General features: G+C 41.8%; 1 protein-coding gene across 3 annotated transcripts in view; it reads right to left on the reverse strand.

Annotated features, from left to right (window-relative positions):
* Positions 1-23,044, reverse strand: part of LOC107385003 (plexin-A2) — a 121,144-nt gene that overhangs the window by 15,197 nt on the left and 82,903 nt on the right. For all 3 annotated transcript variants that reach the window (XM_015958561.3, XM_054731852.2, XM_070549497.1), the window contains 14 exons: positions 19,640-19,754; positions 18,267-18,467; positions 17,559-17,655; positions 15,489-15,688; positions 13,869-14,020; positions 11,871-11,988; positions 10,962-11,098; positions 9,363-9,530; positions 5,693-5,786; positions 4,135-4,374; positions 3,312-3,455; positions 2,675-2,909; positions 2,293-2,435; positions 1,055-1,323 (listed from right to left, as the gene is read on the reverse strand). In XM_015958561.3, the coding sequence (XP_015814047.3) occupies positions 1,055-1,323; positions 2,293-2,435; positions 2,675-2,909; positions 3,312-3,455; positions 4,135-4,374; positions 5,693-5,786; positions 9,363-9,530; positions 10,962-11,098; positions 11,871-11,988; positions 13,869-14,020; positions 15,489-15,688; positions 17,559-17,655; positions 18,267-18,467; positions 19,640-19,754 (2,313 nt within the window). The remainder of the gene's footprint in view (positions 1-1,054; positions 1,324-2,292; positions 2,436-2,674; positions 2,910-3,311; positions 3,456-4,134; positions 4,375-5,692; positions 5,787-9,362; positions 9,531-10,961; positions 11,099-11,870; positions 11,989-13,868; positions 14,021-15,488; positions 15,689-17,558; positions 17,656-18,266; positions 18,468-19,639; positions 19,755-23,044) is intronic.

Here is a 23,044-nt window from a genome sequence, read left to right on the forward strand (position 1 = left end):
GAAAGACGGAGCGTGAGATCAAAAGTCGGATTGCTGCTGCGTCTGCAGTGATGCGGGCGTTGTACCGGTCTGTCGTGGTGAAGAGAGAGCTGAGCCATAAGTCGAACCTCTCGATTTACCGGTCGATCTACTTTCCTACCCTCACCATGGTCACAAGCTTTGAGTAGGGACCGAAAGAACGAAATTGCGGATAAAAGCGACCGGAATGAGTTTTATCCACAGGGCGGCTGGGCTCTACCTCAGAGATAGGGTGAGAAGCTTGGTCAACTAGGAGGGGCTCGGAGTAGATTCGCTGCTTCTCCTAATCGAGAGGAGCCAACTGGGGTGGCTGGGGCATCTGGTCAGGATGCCACCTGGACGCCTCCCTGGTGAGGTTTTCTGGGCACATCCAACTGGGATAAGACCTAAAGGAAGACCCAGGACATGCTGGAGGGACTATGTCTCTCAGTTGGCCAGGGAATGCCTTGGGATTCCCCCAGAGGAGCTGGCAAAAAGGAAGTCTGGGCCTCCCTGCTTAAGCTGCTGCCCCCGCACACACATTTACATCTTCCCTCGTTGCCAGTGATGAGAGGGAGTCTGACGTGCTTGTCATTTTGCTGGAGTTACTCATTCAAAAATTGTGCTCACAGGGATTTTTCACTCTAACTGCCATCTGTTGGTGAGGTTTTAAACAAACACAAAATTACTGCTTGCTTGCAGTGATTTAGCTATGTACTGCCCCCCATCGCCTGGGAAAATACACACCGTCTCTTAAAAAGAACATTGAGAATGAGGGGTGGCCATGGCTGACCAGGGAGAGCAGTTGTCCTGTGATCCAAAGGTCTTAGGTTTGAAAACCCAGTCCTGGTGGTGGCAGGCCATGTGTTGAAGCATCCTTGGGCAAGATGCTAAACCCCAAAGCCCCCCCCACCCCCACCCCCACCCACCCACCCCCACCCCACCCCGGTGCAATAGAATCTGATACAAGCCAGGGCACTACAAATACTGAGGAAAACAATTTCCCCAAGGGAATCAAAAAAGTATAAAATGGTCATATTTAGTGAGTGAATTATACCTTCGAAGGAGCAGTTTCGGGTGGTTCTTGCTCTCCAGGTTGCGCTCTATAAGATCTGATAGCAGGTGTTTGAGGATGTCTGTGGCATACTCTAGTCGTCCTTGCAGGGCGGTCATGATGAGAGAAGCCATGTAGCCACGGTCACGCATGGAGAACGAACGCTGCAGCTCCAGCGTACGGATGAATGTCAACAGGAAAAGCTTATTATTCACCAGCTGAGCAAACTGCTTCAAGGCTTTCTCCACGCTCGCCTGTCCGCATCCTGGCACCTACAAGCATCATAGGGTTTTGCACACACAAAGATGCACACATTCATTAGGTAGTGCTTGCAGAAGGATGAGTCATAACAGTTGAAAATAGAAAGAAATATGCACAAAAAATTCTCATACACTGTCTGAAGAGCAAAGTGTAAAATCGAAGGCAAGTGGCTACATGCACTGAGCTCAAGCTGGACTCCTGACTCATTCGGACTTTCCATGAAAATAATTTTCAATAATGAAGGACCGTACTGAGAACAGTGGTGTGTCCAGGCCTTTCAAAATGGGGTGGCCCAGGTGGGGCCCTTGTTTTTCATGGGTGGCATGGCTATGCTTTTTTCTTCATTTATTTCTACTAACGAACTTGTGAGCTCCACATTGTGCCATTTATTCTGCTTCTCCTTCTTCTAACTGTTTTGTAGTGGTTAGCTAGCTATTCCTGGTGCATTACCACCACCAAATGGAGTGGGACTGGGATTCAAAATATGACATGAAAAAAAGGCTAAAGAATAAAAATAATACACAAATGATCTTTAGGCCTGAGGTTTGAAACCGATGTTAAAGGTATCTGCTGCCACCTACTCTTTGGGAATATTACCCCAAGCATTTGCTAATGTAAAGTCTATTTAAATGGAACTCAGTGGGGTGGCACCTGTGGTGGCCAATCACATTTTAGGGTGGCATGTGCTACCCCAGGCCACTTTCTGGACACCCCCCTGACTGAGAATAAGCTCCAATTAATAATAACAATAATAAATGTGAATTATGATCTCAATAATGGCTGATTAACTAGACTTTACATCACACACCATTTTTGATTTTGGGATCAATCATTTCAGATTTTCAGCTATTGTAGAGACCCTGAAACAAAGCAATCTCAAATGATACACTCTTCACTCTGATCTGTTCGGTTTGGGGTGTTTTGGGAGGTTTGAGCTCAAAATCCCGAAAGATGAGTGTTGCAGTGCCTCTAAGGCTCACCTCCAGCTCCCTCAGCACAGGGTGATCATCAATGCCAGGGAACAGGACCCTCATAGCATAAGTGCGATAGTCCAGAAAGGGAATACCGGCTCTGTCCAGATCGCTGGTTAGCTCGTTGATGTCTGTCTGTAGCTCTGCAAAGGCTTTACATAGGAGGGGCGGGGTAAATATTCTGCCTGATATACATGGTTCCAAAAGCTTCCCTGTAAACTATGCTATGCATGAAGCAGTGACATCTAGTGGGATAAATGGTAGATAGCATGCAACAACTCGCATATAAAGAAGAAAATGACAACTTGGCGATATGCAGCAGTTATGCAAGCTCTGGTCAGATATTCTTGAAACACAGCTGGAGATGAGAAGGTTAACTTGCAACTCTTACCTTCTTTACACTCGAGAGCCACTCTGGACTCCAGATTGTCCATCTGCATCTGCAAGCGCTTTAGAGTGAGGTCGTTCTCATGTGACTTTCGTCTATAGGCTAGCAGGACGATGATAACGATGATGAGGAGCAGCCCCCCTCCTGCTGCTATGCTGAAGATAGCAGGGAGAGTGAGCAAGCTGTCTGATCGGATGTGAACCTCTCCCGGAGAGATGTGGAGTCCACCTACTTGAACCTGAATGATGAGAATAAGGGTGGACACAATGTTGAGTAGTGAAAATATTCAAAGATAGAGGGTTTAAGAGGGTCAAACATCTCATTTGCCTTAATACTCAATTCTATTTTATTGAGTTTTTTATTGGGCTTTTTGCCAGGATGCCCGTCAATAATTCTTGAGGACAATGCTGTAATAGGGGAACCTAGCAGACCATGAGTGAGAGACAATGACAGAAAGTCAGTGACAAGCTGAAAGCCCATCAGTGACCCAAAATCACTGTGACGTCAAGACAAACGTTGACCTACAGACGGTGACCCACATTCATGCAGACACACACACACACACACACACACACACACACACACACACACAAATTCAGCAGAACAGAAAAACAGGCAGTTAGTTAGGCTTGATACTTACTAGGACTTTGTGTTGCCCTGTGAGGTTCGGGGGCTCGCAGAGTAACTGAGTGTCAGAAACGGTAAGGGAGCAGGGCCGATCTCCAATCAGAACCGTGTAATTGAGCCTGGCTCCACCAGAGGCTGATGGCACCAAATTACGGCCCTGCAACACAGTGAAGGTAGCTGGTATTTCATGCTGTTCCACCATGACAAATGCTTTATAAAGTGACATTTCGTGTAGTGGTGTTTGTGTTCAGGTAGAAAATCCTCACAAAAAAAAAAAAAAAAAAAAAAAGAGTGGTTTAGCGATTTTTCCTGTTCGGAAGTGTTAAATCACATTAGATGTGTAGGTATTTAATTACATCACTGGATATTTCAAACGTATTCATTAGTACGGCAATCAGTTAACAGGGCGGTCCTCCATACATCACTGAAGACAACGCAAATATGTCCATTTTCGACATAAATGACTTAAGTACCTCTATCTGGTCGTCTCAAAGAAAAGCCCAAGTCTAAATCATCCAAAGGGGATGCTAAAGCTGATTGAAGCAAGCGCCGTTTCTGAGCTGATGCTATCTTTCCCGTTTTTCTTTGTCGCAGCTTTGGAGCAAAGCATGCCCAACAAATGTAGAGTGCTGGGATTGGCAAGACACAAAACCGATCAGGTCAACGGTGGACCCGCTGAGGCTACAATGGACCGTGGTTAAAACGACCTGCAGTGCAAAATGCTACGGCTGGTCTGGATTTTTTTGCCAGAACTCTGCCTTATTTTAGGGGACTTTTAAATATTTTCTTTAACATTTTGCTGTTTTGAAGCAGTGCCCCAGAGTGCTCCAACTTACTTTGAGAATGATGGGAGCTCCAGGTTTCTGCTCCAGCACACCTGAGAGGCTGAGAGGCTCCAGGTAAGGATTGGGGTAGTAGACAAAGCCTGTGTTGTTATAGGTGAGCAGAGCTTGGACATTATTGAAGATGAAACCAAATTCATCCACATGTTTCATCGTGTCCTGGTCCATGCTGTACTCTGCCTTCAGAGACGGTGCAAAGCAGCTGATGGTGGTTGTGTTCAACACTTTGCACACCTAAAAAGGAATCAAATCAGGTGTCCTTGTGTTATTTCACAATGCATACCTGCACAACCAGAGGCAGTGCAAGAGAATTCATTATTTAACCATATTCATGAATCTTCTTGTTGAATCGTTTCATAAATCTTGTTTTTTTATGAATATAATAGAAGCTTTTACTTGTTCTGACGAAGGCCAGTGTGGCTGAAACTAGTAGACGTGTTTTATTTGATTAGCCGTGGAACATTAAAGGCTTTTTGACTATTATCATCCTCCTGAGTGCCTCAGTTCCTTTTCTTTTTTCCTTTTTTGTAAAGACAAAAGCTTAATTTAAAAATCACTTAAGATGATTTTTTTTCTCTGAGATCCATTTGAAGTTCCTAATGTTTTCTCTTTCAAAATGGCAAAAGAACATCATTTCATCCACATGTTTTCATCAGTTCCCATTTTTTGTATTGATTTTGGTGGATTGAGAGGAAATCAAAGGCCTTCAGGAAGTGCTCTCTCCTCTAGTAAAACTCTGAGTAGTCAGAAACTTGAGATGAGGGTGCCTGAAGTTTTGCCATCAGGGCTGCGACACTTCAGTCCAATCAATCACTTCCAGGAGCTCAGACAGGCCGTCTGAGGCACGTAAATCATTCCCTAAAACTTAGTTTTTCAGTTTTTAAAACGTCCTCTTCAAAGGAACCACTCATCTCCTTTTTAAAAGCAGATTCTCTGAATAAAAAAAACTGAGTTTAACATGCAGGCCAAATGTGATAATAATCTTCTACCCCTATTTCGGGCAATAGCTTCTGATAGAAGCTAACATTCATGGACTCACCCATCTTGACTCTCGACAGGGAAGGCTGTTGTTGGTTTAGCATCCAGGAAACAGCAGACATTGTCTCGGCTAGTAGAAGCTAACATTAGCATTAGCAACTCCACCATACAGCAGAACTCCTTCAGGTTTGTGTTATTTGTGAAGATAAACGTCAACGTTGCAGAGCAGTGTTGTGTTGCTGTTAGCCAATCAGAGGAGAGATGTCCAAACATGGGAAAATAAGAGTCCAAATCTTGCCGTCTGAAACTACTTTTAGCTCCAGCTGACTTCTACGTCCTCAAACAGGTGCACTAGAGCTTTGTTTCCCCAGAAGATGACTTACAAGGATTTAGTCCCACTAGAGACCACCGCAAATGTATTAAAAATATGAGTAAAGTTGACCTTTAACCTTTTCTTTTGTCAGCCTTTTTTTAGTGTACCTTCAAGATAAATGATGCACACTAAAGCACAATTTGTTTAAAACAAATTCAATTATTTTTACCACTTTGTTAAAGTTGAAGTTAATTCTCTTACATTGACTGACTCGCGGCCGGCGTATTTGACGCGAACCCGAGGTTCCTGAACCACATCCAGGTTTGTCCCAGTCACTGTCAGGGTGGTGTGTCCACTGTTTGGAGAGAAACATGCATTGAAATTACCATTCAGATCTTTTAAGCAACTGCTGAGTTCTTCGTATGGTGCTTCAAAGAATCCTGGATTTCTTGTAACATAATTTAAGAACTCTTGTGCAACAGCTTTGCAGGCTTTCTACAGACTTTCAAGGTTTTCTTTGAACACTCGTAGATGCTTTTGCCCAGTTTCCTTGTACTTAACAATTTTTTATTTGTTTGTTAAGCCACCTAACAGAGACCTTCCAAACCAAAGGGACAATAACCTCCAATAACAACAGTTTTCAATAGTAACTTTAGAGACTTAGAAAGGTGCAAGGAGAATATTTTAATGCATCTAGAAAACAACACAAAACTAAGTTTGGAACAAATAAAATATTAAACTTTTTTTGACTCTACAGGGTGAAGGACAAAATCCTCGTGACATAAATCAGGGCACGTGTCCGATTTTTGCAGGATTTCTTTTAGTCATTTCATAAAATCATTTCATTTAGATTTATTTCTTTGACTGCCAGTTATATTGCAACCTTGCTATTTTATGCAAATCAAATTAGCAAATCTTTTAAAGTAATAATAAAACTTGAACCTAGAGCTATAACATTGATCTCAGTCAGTGTTGGGTTACAAACTTGACCGGTTTCATATCTGACAATCTGCAGCCCTCTGCTGACCCAAAACCACACTAGATAGTTTTGTGGAGTGGGTAGGCGCTCTATGGGGGCAGTCTTTACCTGCATTACGGCTGTTAGCTGTAATGTTAGCAGTTAGCTTTTTCAGTTTGCTGGTCAGTAAAAAGAAGAAGAAAAAGAAGGTTTTTCTGTTGGCATCATGGTGGAGCCTGGAAGTAAAAGTATGACTAATGTTTTTGGAGGCAAATCGTGGATCATGGGCTGATGGTGACCTGGCTTTGTTAATACTGAACTCATAAGTAATAATATTTTTTGTCCAACAGTGTGGATCTTTTTACTTTGTGGTTTATAATAGTATTAGTTGGCTCATGCTAGTGTTAGCTTGTTGTTGGTGTTAGCTACAGCAGGGTTGTTTATGACAATTGTTATTTGGTTTTCAGCCAGTAGGGCAGCGATGCTGGAAACTGCTCTATGTTACTTTAAAATCAACAAAAGACGTGGCAGTTTAATGTCACTCTATAGATGCAATTCTGAAAAAGCTCTCAAAAACATTCTAAAAACCATGTATGGACAAAAGTTGGATAAGACACCAAACCAAATCAACCTTTGGGTTTGATACATTTGACAAATAGATTGCCCACAATTATGCAGCTTAAATAAGTAAAATATACATGTCTCCTAAAATAATCTGCTACCAAATATCAAATATTAACTGAAACACGTTCAGAAAGCCTGCAAACATGAATTAAATGGTTCATGTAAGATTGGCTCATTAGGAGCGAACATAAAGAGGTGAAAGATGTCTTAAGACTTGTACACGCTACTCTGTTCCAGATTACCATCGGCTACAGCGTGCACACAAAAAGCAAACTAAACTCCACACAGCATGCACAAGAATACAAGTTGCTTTTTTCCCCTCATCAGGATTTAATTAGAGCGGCAACTACTGAGAGAACAATCTTTTTCATCAACGTTTTCCGGAGAATTTGCATTAAAGCACGTTTGAGGAGGTATAGCTGGTAGCTCGTCTTTTGTTATTGGGCAGAAGAGGCAGATGAAACAAAAACCAGCTGGCTGCTGTTTTAAATTCACCCAGGACCGTGAGACTGCAGCATGAATACAGGTGCTGCTTGTTTGCTTATCTGTGCTAGATGTGATTAGAATAAACAACACTCAGATTTTTCATAACCTGCACTGCATAGAGCATGTTGCAAGGCAGAAGGTAGAAAAGAAAAAGAAAAGAAAAGAAAAGAAAAGAAAAGAAAAGAAAAGAAAAGAAAAGAAAAGAAAAGAAAAGAAAAGAAAAGAAAAGAAAAGAAAAGAGGGAAAATGCTGCTTTAAAAACTGTCCAGGCTAGTGGGACTGACACGGAGCCAATCCTTCTCTTCTCACACTTCAAAGGCTACCTAAGCTTGTAGGGCCTCATGGTGGGAATGCACATTCACGATGAGGGCTCTTGATTGCAGCTCCACAAAGCTTCTCCTGTCACTCGGCTGAGGGCCAAGGTGTCTCCGAACTTTAATCTCCTGGGACGCTGTGCTAGCTAATCCCAGCCAAACCTGAATTAAGTGACATCTTTTTATCATGGTGAGTGTAGGTAGGGCACTGCTCAGCTGTTGTTTGTTTTACAGTAATATTAATATGAAACCAATGAGCAGTTTTAAAGATTTTTGTGCAACACAGCTTCTATTCAAAACAGCATTATCTCCAGTCAGTTAGTCGAGAGGTTCATGAAATGTACACGGAAAATGCAGTCGGATCACTAACTTGTTGATCCAGCAACACTAGCATCACTTTTGCAAGGCAGTGTATTTCTTTAAATTCCCCTTTTCAAAAATATCTTAGTTTTTAATTTTTGAGAATATTTTGCGATCATAGCAGACGTAAACCCTCAGACGCTTTAGATCTACAGACAAAGCAGAAATCCAAATCTCAGAAGGCACCATCTAAAAGTGGAAACAACGTGCTGCATTTTAACACTGCTGTAACAAATTAGGAAAACGGAATAGCTTAAAACATTTTTTCATGCCTCTTAACATCATTCTAACATCACTATAACCATGTTGTGGAGATTAAAAGACACAAAACAAATAATAAAGTGGTTCTCTTGCATTTGTCTACAAAACTCTACCAATAACACGTTTCGGACCGAAAGCAGCTGTTGGACCATCTGTTGTCGGTCTCACTGAACCACTGAACTTCCCACGGTCCTCCATTCATCACACACTCACGTATTTAGCTACAGAACACCACTGGAGTGTGAGGTTCTCCGCTCAACAATATCAGAGAAGGAGAAACTGCCAGCTATTACCACTTCAACTTTAGGACAAACTACCAGAGTCCCAAAAAGAAAAACACCATTTGAAGTCACGGACAACAAAAGACGTTTGGACCTAGAAAACGGCGACTGGTGTTCAGTGCTCCCTCGTTTTGTCTGACATCGCAGGGTTCTGGATCTGGGAGAAGCATCTCGTGGAAGATACCCGAGGGGAGGGAGGAATGTTTTGTGACCGCTTTCAAAACCTAGCTTGTTTGCAGATTCGTTATAACGGCTTTAGTAACTGTCGTTGACCACCACTTAGTCATTCCACATCCAAGAAATGTTTTTCAGCAAAGACGTCAACAATGTGGGGAACTACTACCACCTTTAAGACCATCTCCCTAGATTTATGATTCCGGCTAAGTTTCTTTCATAAATGCACACCTCTAGCTGTATAACAAAGCTAAAAACCATAGTTTTAGAATTATAATTCTGAAATTATGTTGTTTATCTATAAATAAGACCGACTTGTCCAAAGAAATGTCATCACCTCTGCATCAGTCTAGTTACATTAGCAGATGCCTTTCCCTTTTTTGGAATTCTAAAAAAAATCATCCATAATTCCTGAAAGGGGGAAAACTCTGGATTGCTGCTTTAATAGGAAGTTTTTAGTGATGCTAAGTTACCTCGCAATGCTCCAGAGGGGTTCGATGCGCTGAACCGTGGGGTCTTCGATGTACTCAAAGGCCAAACTTCCTGGAGCTGTGGCCTGGTCGACACTCAGACCGACCTGCACAGGTCCCGCTCCCGTCACAGAGGGAGCAGAGAAGCACACGATCTCAGACATGCTCCTCCTGGTAGATGTACCAAAAAAAGTAAGTTATTTGTGTTCATGATCCCAGCTATCCTCTCACTGCTGCAGCAGCAAACTCCTACTGTTAACCACATGAAGAGGGAGGATTCATCACAGTCTGGCCCATCGTCTCATTTCTTACAGATGTTTTAGTGATGAAAATTGTAATTAGTATGCTGGTTAATGATGTCTGGCCTTAGATACCCAACTGCTATTATATGAGCAATTTAAATAGATTTCTATAAATACACGGGAACTAAATCTACTGCCGAGTTTCACCACTTCCTCAAGAATCATTACTTTTTAAAGTAACCTGTGGGCATTTCATTCTGAAGTGCACTTTTCCTTTTTTTAATAAAATGGTCTAGGATAAGTTTAACTATTTATTGTGCAATTTGCTTTTGGTGTGTTGTAGCTGGGAGCTTTCTACAGCTGAATGAAGATAAGACTGAGATCCTCATCAGTGCCCCAGACAAGCTGGTTTCCAAAGTCAGAGACTCCCTTGGTCAGCTTGCTTTCCACACCAAACCTTCCGTCAGGAATCTTGGCGTGACCTTTGACCCAGCTCTCACCCTGGATTCTCATGTCAGTTCTCTTGTTTGCTCTTCCTTCTTCCATCTCAGGAACATTGCTAAGCTGAGTCCCATCCTGTCCTGCTCTGAACTTGAGACAGTTCTCCACACCTTCATCTCCTCACGCTTAGACTACTGTAACTCTCTTTTCACGTGTCTGAGCAGAACCTCCCTGAACCGTCTACAGGTGGTTCACAATGCCTGTGCTCGGCTTCTGACCAAGTCCTCCAAATACACCCACATCACCCCGCTTCTCCTCCAGCTTCACTGGCTGCCAGTCAACTTCAGGGTTCATTTCAAGATCCTGGTTCTGGTCTATAGGGCCTTACATGGACAAGTACCATCTTACATTGGTGATCTTCTTAGTCCCTACACTCCCAGCAGGTCCTTGAGGTCCAGTGATCAAAGCCTTCTGGTTGTGCAGCGCACCAGGCTAAAGACCAAAGGTGACAGATCATTTGCTGCTGTGGCCCCCAGACTCTGGAACTCTCCCACTGAGCCTGAGATCAGAGGACTCAGTGGACTCCTTTAAAAAGCAGCTGAAGACTCATTTGTTCAAGCTGGATTTTGTATGATCTTCTTCACCACTCTCTTTATTCTGCTCTCCCCACCTATTCCACCTTCCTCAGGATCCACCGATTTCCTTCTTTCCTATTCACTCTCTCTCTTTCTTAACATTTTGTTTTTTAATCACAATAGTCTATTTTTTGCTCATTTTAAATATATTTTAACCATTTTCTAAATTATTTTTTATATTTTTACATTTTTTGTTCTTGTGAAGCGCCTCGTGATTTTTTCTTGAGAGGCGCCCTAGGAATGATACTTTCTTCTTATTGTTTACTGAAAATGCCTAAACTCACCTGTACAGCTCACATGTCTGATTCCCGAAGTACACATTAACAGTGCTCCCTGCACTCAGATTCTCCCCAACGATGGTGACCTTAGTGCCTCCAGATGCAGGCCCTCTGCTCGGGGTGAGAGCCAACATGGTAGGGGTCTGAAACAAATTAAAACTCATTATTTCATCCCATAATAGTCAAAGAAAGAGTACAGAACGTCTTTTAAATTAGGGTTGGGATCTCTCTGTGGATCCCATAGAATTAAATGAAAAATCCAACCCAATACAAGCAATGGCATTTTAATCACTAGTATTCTTAGAAAATGGGGGGAAAAAAATCATAAATGGATCATTCTTTAGTCATTGTTACTGAAACAAAATGTCACAAAATAACAAAAACAAACACAAACAAGTTATAAATCACAAACACAACAATATACTACAAAAGAAAACAAACATCTCTAGCATCCCCAACCCACCCTGGGCCCTGTTGTGACTCTAGTTGCAGTAGATCTCACACAGTGAGAAAAGAAACATACAGTGGGTATGGAAAGTATTCAGAAGACTTTTCACTTATTTTGTATTGCAATCTATTAAATTCATTATTCTCCTCATTAATGTTCACACAGCACCCCATACGGACAGAACATTTTACTAAGGAATAAACAAATGTACTGTTTAAAAAAGTGTTTCCTGCAACTATTTTATTGTAAAATGTTGTTTAATTTGCCAAACAATGACAATAACTTCCAAAATGAACAAAGATTTCAACTCTGTTATCTACGATCTGTTTAGAGATTATTATTATTATTGTTTATTTATTTATTTATTTATTTTTACTGGGGGCTGCATTTTCAGCCAAGATGCTAAAAAACATGCTAACATTGTTTACTTCACAACAAACGGACAGAAGTGTTTTGTATTGAATTACCACAAACGAGTAGAGCTGGGAGGACTGAGTGCTCAGCTCTGGTCTGCATTCACCGACACACAGCTTAACCGGACCTGGAGCACTTCCATCAGGAGCCGCAGCCATCTTGCACACAATCCTGTCCAAAACAAAATCATTTTTGTTATCACCCACGAGCGTGGGGAATGTAAATCACGCTAAAGCCTAGAAGTGAAATCCAGTCAAACACACACAGAAGCATGGCTGTATGGTATTTATCACGAGCGGCGCCGGTGGAGGACGGCCTCTTTGGTGGCTGTGATTGAAGTGGACTTTCATATAAGTTGCGGGTCAAAACAAGGCGCCATCTTTCTTCCTAATGGAAAACCTATAACAGCAATATAACTCAAATGATAAACTACCCTCCCCACCTCAAACAGACCTGCCACCCACCATTACCCCCGCTACCATGACAACACAGCGGTGTCTTCAGTAAATCAGCATCGCATGTCAGGTCAATAAGATAAAGCATGTCATGTACAAGTCATTATAGCAACTGACCCCGCGCTCAAATGAATGGTTGGAACATCTGTAATGCCATGTTTTTGAAGCACGCTGAGCTGAATGAATGACATAAAAAACCTACAACTCCCAAACACAGTAAAAGCACCCAGTCGTTCCAGCCCAACCCTTCTGTTCATAGATCACGTGGCTTTTCCCATTTACTGCTGGCATGTTTTTTATTTTTGTTTTATTATTTACAAGGATATAAATAAAGTCCCTGCAGCCTAAGTCCAATCGCATTACATGCCTGTGAGAGAAACACATGGCTGACAGATTGTCCCTTCAGTCAGCGACACGCAGCGCATTTCAATTACAGCTGTGCCGACAGCCTCGTAACGACGACACAGAGACCGTCTGTTTCTTGCTTTGTGTACGGCTGCATCAGAGCACCGGGAAGCCTCACAAAATCCTGCCACCTGATGAGGACTCTGTCAGGATCTGATCACAGACGGAACACGATGTTGGCTTAGTGTGTTTGGCGAGGACTTGCATGTGTCTTATTTGTTGTGTGTGCTTACGTACATAATAACTGATGCGCAGGTAAGAATGTGAGTCTTAGGGCAGACGAGGAGTAGCCTAGAAATCTAGACAAACCGTAGTTGTGGTAAAAGATTTAGCTCTGCAGGTTGTACAACCAATCCTCCATTGTAGCCTCAGCAGGTTTGCCTCTGGCCCGAGCGGTTTTGTCCTGCCAATCATAATGCTCTGTTTGCAGAAAGACATTGAGAGGGCTTAGCACCACTATCGCAAAGCTTTTTTTTTACGATGACAGCAGAGCTGCGACAGAGCAAAGCAGCAAAGGCAGCGGCTCAGGAACGGCTCTTGTTTAAAATGGCTTTGGAATGAACTTTGAATGATTTAGACTAGGGCTTCTCTTTGTAACATGAGCAGAGGGCGTATGTACGGTGATTTCCGTGCATGCATCACATTGATTGTTGCTCTGATCCACGTTCCACTGATGTAGAAAAGCACTTTGTTCTTGGGCATGAATTACATCTCACATGAAGATGATAGCCTTTCACCTCTTTAAAGATAAATAAAGCCAGTAGTTTAAACTACACATGTTGTTTTTAGTATGTCTACTACTCCTAATCTAGTAACAGCAAAACTCTAATCTAGAATTGGAACTAATCTGATAGAGAACATGAACTTGAAAACTTGGGTCAGACCCAAACGCAGAAGCACTGATGCTGGGCGGTAAAAACATGCGGCGTGTTTTCGTAACACCTGACGTGTTCTGACAAAATCTGTGTTAAAGCAGAGCTAAGAAACGGATCAGGAACACTAACTCGTCCCAGTTGGATAATTGGTGGATGATCTATGGTAATTGGAGATGGTGATGAGGAATGAACGTCTTACTCATTGCTCGCTGGCCGCGCTGCATCGGTAACGTAAACCGCTTTGTAACAATGGAGAAAGTAATTGCTAATACATTACTGTAAACACTAATTTAGTCGCTTATAAAGAGTCTCTTACTGCTCTGCTATAATGTAGCCATCCTCTTGTGGGGTGCACGACACTCCTGCCACGTCCACGTTACCCTCAAGCTCGGAAAAGGACAGTCCAAGGTTCAGACCCTGGATGGTGACGAGTGTGCCCCCCTCCACAGGACCAGCCACTGGACTCACCTATAGTGGAAGGAAAATACAGTGATGAATACACATTTAACGCGATTTTAATTGTGCAAAGAGTTTGGATCTCTGCTATCATTTAGTATTACGATTTTTAAACCTGCTTCTAGTGATTTCAATGTTTGCAAAACACCAAAATGTTAGTAGCTATATGCTTCTGAATCTGAAGAAACCTTTAACAGGAAGCACAGTAGGTGCATGCAAAGGCATAACTGGTATTCTGACTGAGTTTAGTAGAAAAAAAGGCAAACCTTGACATTGACTCTAATTCAAAATAAACTTCACTGAATAATGCAGTGACTCACAAAACCTTGAAAAACTTCTCCACAGCTCTTTTCAATAGGAAGTTAAACCATGCCAGCAGGTGCATTCGGACCTACAGAGCTGATCAGGAGCAATGCCGGAGCAACTCAGTCAGCTCTGAAGCAGTGCTTGCTGGTTGATTCATTCTGCTGCAGATCCTTCAGAAACACTAATAATGTGACGGGGACATCAAAGGCTCCCGGCTCTTTGAAGTGGAAGAGCCTTGCATCTCTGTGCATGACCCACTGTGTTCATTCAAGAGAATGAACACGGGTTTGGGACATAAAAGATCCATCACTTCTTTCTAAACAGACTGAATTCGTTTAGCTGTCAAGAACTTCAGGTGTTCAGCTGGCATGGATGAAAATGTTAGACGGTCTCAGGTAAACAGACATCTGGCTGGGAAAGCAGGAGTTGGCCAGGGGAAAAATGTGTTTCTCATCTCAGAGGCTACTCTGCATCTGTGACGACGTGATCTGGCTGGCATTTCTGATGAGGTACTTTGACTTTGGAGACAACCTTTTCCTTTTTTTAAATGTAGCCTCTACATTTCCAAAGCAAGACTTGGAGTGTGTGTTTAATAAAAACAAATGTGGTTTATAATCTCCAAGAAACGTTTGATTTAAAAGAATATAGGGAAATTATTGCGAAAATGTTTATGTTCTCCAACTTTTGACTAATGCAAATTATACCAAATAAGACTGAAAACTCACGAGGAACCTGCAGGAGATACTTGAATGGATTCATTTTCAGTTCCATTCCAGAATTGACAAAGATTCTCGGATGAGAAATGAAACGTCTTCAAGAAACCAAAGAAATCCAGTTGCCTTCATTTGAACCCTTTGGATTACAGTGACCTGGATGACTGAGAACCTTCACCAGCATAACGTACTTATAGTTTTTACTTTTTGAACAAAAAGCTGTAATCTAATAATTTAGGGTTTTGCTCAGTTTGAGATGTATGAAACTATATTGGAGAAATATAAACTGGAATTATCTTGTGCAGGCCACTGGAAGGCAGTTACAGAGAACATGTTGTAAGGTCATTATGTTGGCGTGACAAAGGTTGGGAAAAGTCATGTAAACAACTAGATTGATGTTAAAAATCTTACAACTCAGTGTCAACACTGAAAGTTTCAAAGGTAACAGCTAAAGAGCACACCTCTGTGATGCGAGGGTTGGTACACTTGACGCTGCTGGCAGAAAGGTCGAGCCACCGGCTAGCGTAAGGCGAGATGGGGGAGCAGTGCTGCTTCATGGTGCATCGACCTTCACCGCTGCACCAACCACACTGGAACTTCCTCTCTGCCCGCAAACACATGCCGCAGCTGTCTCGCTGAGCGCTGCACTTGTACAGATGAACTGCAATAAAGAAAACAAAATGATGCATTTAAAGGTAATATTAGGTAAGACGTGCTTTTTCTTTTTCAGAAAGCTTCTAAAACGTATGAAAATCATAAATATGATTCTTACCAGCAGGTAGTACTATTGTACTTCAGCTAAAACTACATACACATAAAAAAAGGCTAAAATTTACAGTTACAAAAAAAAACATTCATCTTGTGAGTTCAATAAAATGCAAGGTGGTGGTGTCCTTTTATAAGGAGCCTGTCGAAGCCCATTTAAAGCAAACTACACAACTCTATTCATGGCTGCACTCTTCAGAGCTAAGTATGCAACGGCTGTTATTATCCCATTTATTTTATGTTCTTATAAAACAAAATTTAAAAATGACACTTATCACCTGCAGTACTTCAATCGTCAACCAGAACGCAGGGGAATTGTATGGAACTGAATGCAGCAGCTATTTGAGGAATCTACTAATCCTGTTAAAGAGGTAGGGGTGTTCAGATTGTGTTTTTTTTGCTCCCGATCTGATTCGAAGTCATTTGATTTTGAGAATCTTTCAATCCCAAGTCCCATCTTTTGTACGTTCTTTCTGTGTTTGGCTTCAATTTCCATTTCTGGTTCTTTTTTAAACACAAATAAGGTTTTTCTTTACCTTGCTGACGTTTCGTTTGCGGCTGCAAACATCTTTAGAGCTGACGCTGATGGTGGCGTCACTTCCTACTCCGTTTATCCGCAGGCAGCAGAGGACGTTGTCGCCCTCTGCTGCCCGCTCTCCCCTCTCCGATGATGCAGTCCCATGCGCGATCCAGTAAGTAAACTCCATCGTCTCTGTTCATGGTCCCACATCCACGTCTCCTTATCTCTATAGCTTCCTGCTGCCCGTGGATAAATGGAGTAGGAAGCGACGCCACCATCAGCGTCAGCTCTGAAGATGTTTGCAGCCACAAACGAAACGTCAGCAAGGTAAAGAAAAACCGTATTTGTGTTTAAAAAGAACCAAAAATGTAACCCCAAGTCCCCATCTGAAACTTTCCAGGAAAGCATTAAAATGACAAGAAAAGGGGAAACACTTCAAAGTTTCACTTTCACTTGTTGAGGAAGTACATTTATAACAAAATGTGTTAATGTTATGAATATATTTAAAAGTAGTGGCACATTCCCGTGACCATGTAGGCAAGAGACTCAAAGGCCGGCAGGCTAACTTTTCCCTGCACAACACCTGTGGCGGCCATGCAGCTCGGGTGCTGCAGGAGACTGAGAAACCCACACATTTAGCAGTTTGTCTGCAATTTATCTTTATTAACATATCTGTCACTGTGAGCTGGCTCTGTGCTTTTGTCCGAGTTGCCGCTGTGAACTGGGACTCTTAATGGTAAACTGGGACTTAATGGAGACTGGTGATTTGCTTTGTTGATGCCTAAAGGAAAAAACCAAAAGAGAAAGAAACCGTTGTTTAAAAAAAAGTAATAGGTTAAATCCAATCTTTTCCACCGGATTCCAATGCTTTTAAAGTCACGTGATCAAGCCCGATATCTGGTCACATCTGGTCGGATCACAGCATCCCTAGGTCAAGCTAGTTGTATCAAATATGACACAAAAGGCATTAAAGGAGAAAAGGCCTCTATAAAATCTTATTTATTTTGCTCAGTGACTGAGAATAAAAGATGGGATCCAGGTAAGAAATCATAACGATTAAAGATTTACCCTTCACCCCTCTGGGAAACACAAGTGATTTGGTGCTTTTGATGATACTGCCTACTATTGTGGACTTTCTCTTGAGGCCTTTTTGGAAACCTTGAAGTGCTCTCTATAAACTGTCTATTGCCTGTGGATTGAGTGCTTTACACTCCTTTGGCTTGGCAGTGATGGATGGCAGAGGCACCTTTAATCTTCTCCGGATTGTCGATGATGAAGTTGCCATTCCATACGATGGAGAGGTCTACTGCCAGGTCACTGATCTTCACACCCTCGTACATGTACTGAAAAGAAGAGAGATCAAGAGATTGTACTAAAAGTGGAAGCCAAAATAAAGGAGGAGAGAGATGGAGGACGGAATGCATAAAAGGATACGGAGAGAAACAGAGTGGAGAAAACGAGAGGATGAAAGGGCAGCAGAGACACGATGCTTTTAACCATCTGTCATTTTCTGCTACGCTTGTCTGCTCCTCTCCTCTTTGACATGTAGGGACGCAAACTCTGGCTGGGGTGACAAATCATCCACATCTGAGGAAAATGGCCTTTTCATGCATTGTCACAGTGCAGCAATATATGCCATACTTTGGAATCTAACCTATCATTTGCATTTTTGTTTAAAATAAATAAAAAGTATTCCAAGGAATCTTTTGTGTTCCTCTCAAATTAATTTGTCTCAGAAAATCCAGTATTCCAGATAAAAATAGCATTTTATTCTCATGCTTCCCATTTTTCCTCAGCGTGTTCCCTTCCCTTTACTTCCTTGTCCATATGATGAACACCTAAGGCCTAATTCACCCATGCTGATTCACTCTAAACAGCTTGACTGCACGGCGTGCGGGCTTTGCACCTCGGCTGACAGCTGTGAGACTCCTGGTGAGAGTGTCTGCGGTCATACCGAGCTGTTCTGGCACTGCACGCTGGTGCTGTTGAAGCGCAGCGCTGTGACACGATGGCTGACACCTTGAACGTTAACCACACACTCGTAGCCTCGCTGGCCCGACTGAGGCTGGGGGAGGTTTCGAGCCCTCAGGGTAATTGGTCGAACTTCACCAGCCGGTATGAGAATTTCACCAGAGTTGAGGAGCTGAGGGCAATCCTGTAAATTAATAAACAAGATTACTACACATTAAAATTTCACACTCATTCTAAAAACCAAGGATCAGCAAACTGTAGCGTTAAAAATAACTCATTTTTGTCATATTTTCATACACATCCATCTGCCTGTGCTCATTTATGTAAAAGAAGGAATAAGGCAAAAGTAGAGCAGGGATTAAACGGGCAAAACGGGCAAACGCAATCTAAATATAATCTGCATTTATGTGGTCGGCTATCCACTGCAAAAATCTAAAATAGATTTTATTAAAGACACATGACAATGTTTTGTTGTTATTTCTAAGCAGGGCTATTTCAGTTCTGGAAACCTTTATTTTCAGAATGGCATCAAAATTCCCTGAAACCCATCAGCTGATTTACCATAATGGCAGCTCTCTGAGGCCTTTCACCGATTTTATTTAATGACCATCTGATTTTTTATTTTTTGTTCATCGTCAGGACAGTGCAGACGGTTGTCTAATTTTCAGAAAAATTATAAAAAATTATTATTGTAAAACAGGTATAGGGAACCCTGGTCCTCGAGGGCCGGTATCCTGCACGTCTTTGCTCCAACACTTCCGATTCAGTGGTTAATTCACCTGTTCTGCAGCTCATCAAGCTCTGCAGAAGCTTGCTAATCACCTGCTGATTGAAATCAGGAGTGAGGATGCAGGGTTGAAACTAAAATTTGCTGGATAGTGGCCCTTGATGGACCAGGGTTCCCCACCCCTGCAGCAAAACTTCTCTTAAATCAGAAAATACCCACATGTCTTTTTATTTTTATTTTTTTAAGGTGGACAACATAGATGTAAATTAGTCTGGTAAATTTTGTATTTTTTACATACTCAAATAAAGATGCTCTTATTTTACAACAAAGTAACAAAATCAGGGCACAATATGGTTTATTCATTAAAGATCTAAATTTGATGCTCAAAGTTTTGTCAAGCTTTTTTAAAATGTAGACATCTTATCTCGGATTTCTTTATTTAGCCGACTTTAGCTTTCAGCTCCAACCCTCCCTGTCCTCGTTCCACCTCTCAGTCACAAGCACGCTTGTAAGCCTTTAATCCTGTTGATTCTTTGTTCTGGAGCTCTGTTTTCTTTGTTCTGTTTAGGCAACAATGTCACATATCAGCAGGTCAGTTGAGTTCTTGAGGTGTTTCTATGCTGATTTACCTCTGACCCGTTGACTCTGCCCTCCTGGAAAGAACAGCTGCTTGGGTCGTGGGTGCAAAGGTTTCTGTATTTACACCAATGGCAGCGAAAAGTGCTGTTCACACACGACAAACACCTGCAGGAAGAAATAAAGATGTGACTGCAACCTGAACTGTTTCGATCAGGTCACATACATGTTTTATTGGAACAGTGTGGAGCAGTGCTACATCAGCATCTTATAGAGGATTATAATTTATGAATGGATCGTGTCAGTTTGCTTTAACAAGAAAAATGTCATCGGTTTATGTAGCCAGAACTAGAGCTGCCTTTTTGTGATGACAATATTTGATCACGAGAAAACAGGTCTGTAAAATGTATCAATTTTGGCTCTGAAAGATGACAAAAGCATGACTGATTAAAAAGGTTCTTGGAAATACTCCTCATATAGTCAAACTTGCATTCATCTTGTGGTTTTGGGGACCTTATTTTAGACGTGAAAAAGACAGAAGGAGGGCAAAACACACTGGTCAGTCATGAACCCCATAGACGCTGGCATGGTTTCCAGAAGAATTTTTCCATGCAGACCGTTTTCCAAGCTTTAGGTATTTCAAAGATCATCAGTGTTGATTTTCCTGATATAAATTAGTACCCACAGTCTCTAAGTTGTGAACTCTGGAAATGTTTTGGGTGATCCATAATCAGAAAACTTCTGACATGAAAAATACGCTTTCAAAACATTTGCTATTGGTGGTCACAATAAATGTATTCATTCAACAGACTCAACAATATCAGGGAAAACGTGCACCCAGGCAGGGTGGCGATTTAACACTTTAGGACATTTAGTTTTTAACACTTTAAGCTTTTATTTTAAAACATGTTTCAGTGGTTCTTGAGCCATAAGCTTAAGTAACGCCACATTGAACTGTAGCACTCTGCTGATCAAAAACTGAGCTTAACAGTTTTGTGGTGAGAAGGGTATCGCTGCAGACCCGGAGACCGCAGATCCAGGCTTGTATTGTTTTTGAGAAGGCGCCACCTACTGTTTGATAGCGTAGGCTAAGCTAGGAGCTAACTTAGCTTAGTGGAAATGACTGGTCTGAACTACACCTTTAGTTAGATTATATCTTTCACACTTTGACAAATTAAACAAAGCATTAAATTAATTGTGGATTATGTGAAAGAAAAAGAATAGGCCAACTTTTTCAGAAAAGTATGAAATAGTTATTAATTTTTGAAAGAAACAAACCTGTTACTTTAGGCTACAGCTTTTTTTATTACACAAAGGTAAAGGTTGAAGAAAGGAGCTCTGTTCAAATAGTAATAGTGATGTTAATGTACATATAGTGACTTGTGTTTGCTGCAGAACATCACAGTTCACACTGAGATAGCTATACAAAAGTGTTTTCAACTTTGTGCTCAATACCTTTCTTTTCTCTGCAGATTTACACATGCATAGGCGTCATTTTAACCGGGGACGCCGGGGACATGTCCCCGGCAAAATTTGTGATTGGCAGCTGTGTCCCCCCCACTTTCAAAAAAGCCTGCCTTTATTGTCCCCAGCAATTTTTAAACCCCACTCAAGTGTATGGTTATTGTCCCCAGCAATTCTGAAAACAAACTGACGCCCTTGTACACATGTAACATGATTTAAAGGCATGTTTTGAATCTACAGTTGCAATTAAACACTCATCCTTTAGAGGACGCTGTCTCAAAAACAATACAAGCCTGAATGAGCGGTCGGCCGGAATCTGCGGTCTCTGGGTCTGCAGCCATTCACTATTGGGTTGGGCTAGGAACACTAGAACCTTCTTTATGGCAAAAGCTGTTTAATGTACCAGTGGCTAATATAAAGGCTGGCAGTCTGCTTTTTTTTAGTTTGCTGACCGTCAATAAAAAGTGCAAGGGAGCTGAAGGAGGCTACAAACTCCCAGACAGATGTTGACCTGGCTTTGTTGCATCTGGACTTGTAAGTAATATAATGTTTTGTTCAACAGTGTGGATCTGTGGACATCATGGCTTCTTTTAGCATCAGACGGCTTATGCTGGTGATAGCTGGTTGTCAGCACAGCGACAGCAGGCTGGGGAAGGATTATGGCAGTTGTAATTCTGCTTTCAACCAATAGGACGGAAAAACTGAAAACATATTTAGTATCACTTTCATTCCCGAGCTCAGCCCTAGCTGCAGCTCAGCACTCCCCAGAGGGATGGGTCTAATGTGGAGATGAATTTCACCAGTGTGTGAGGACTAATGGGTCTTTAACTTTAAGAATAGGAATAAATGCAACACACTTTTTTCCTGCTGAATAAGTGTTTGTGTTGAATAAGTGTTACTTACAATGTGCTTTACATAATATTTCTTATTTCTGAAGGTCATGAGAGAATGCATGTAGTAGTCCTTTGTTATGTGTCACATGTCCAATGCTGGATCATGTGAAAACAGATCTGGGTTGGGAGTGATAACTGAATAATAGAAGGGAAGAGTTGTGCAACATCCGTGGCTCTGATTCAATCGCCTGCAGCAAATGGTCAATTGTGGATTAGAGTTGCTCTTAAATAACCTCACTGGACTCGATGTAATCACATTTTAAACATCAAACACCGAGGCTGTGCAACAGAGATGACTGATGCATATCAGTGTACACCAACAGAAGAATTAAAGAGATTGAAAGGCGGGTGCATGAAGGGGTGTGGATCCATGCTTTACTCTTCTGAATAAAAAATGTGTATGTATTTAATAGGATACATCCACAAGGGAGCCATAAAACTAATCACATCACTCTGGTGCTTATAGCTCAGAATGAGCATCAGAGTGATGTTACTGGTTAGGGTGCGGCATAATTAAATGTTGATATTAATTAGCTGTCCTAAGCTAGTATGGACTTAAAATGACTGCTGGTGTGTAGGAAAATTAAAAATTAGGGGGGGAGGGGGGGGGGGGGGGTACAGTAGAGCTGGACCAGCAGGGTGCTGCAAACACTGGATAATTAATTACAGAGGCTGGTGTGGTACTGAGGTGATGGTAGGAGGTGGGGAGGTGAGAAAAGGGGTGCAGTGTTTGGAGCATGTTTGGTCTAAAATATTAATCACACCAGTACACAGGGTCAGCTGCAGCTGATGGAGGCCATACTGATGTGGAGCAGACATGATGAGCTCCCAACTCTGTCTCTGCATTGGTTTAATGTGTATATATTGGAGCTCTTGTGTTTCAGCTAAAGTGATTTGTGAGAAAATGAATGTGTATACTCAATGAAGTAATGTCCTGGGCTTAGTTATGAGTGTTGTATCATTTAAATGTTTTAATTTAATGTAATGCTGGATCCAAGTCAGGGGTAGTCTATATGTAAGCAACCAGGTCACGTTTCAGTACTAACGACCAAAATAGGTCTCCATTTGCTGGCTTTTGTTTAATTACTTTTATAGAAATTT

Source organism: Nothobranchius furzeri, chromosome 3 (genome assembly GCF_043380555.1).
Source record: "Nothobranchius furzeri strain GRZ-AD chromosome 3, NfurGRZ-RIMD1, whole genome shotgun sequence".
Lineage (NCBI taxonomy): Eukaryota > Metazoa > Chordata > Actinopteri > Cyprinodontiformes > Nothobranchiidae > Nothobranchius > Nothobranchius furzeri.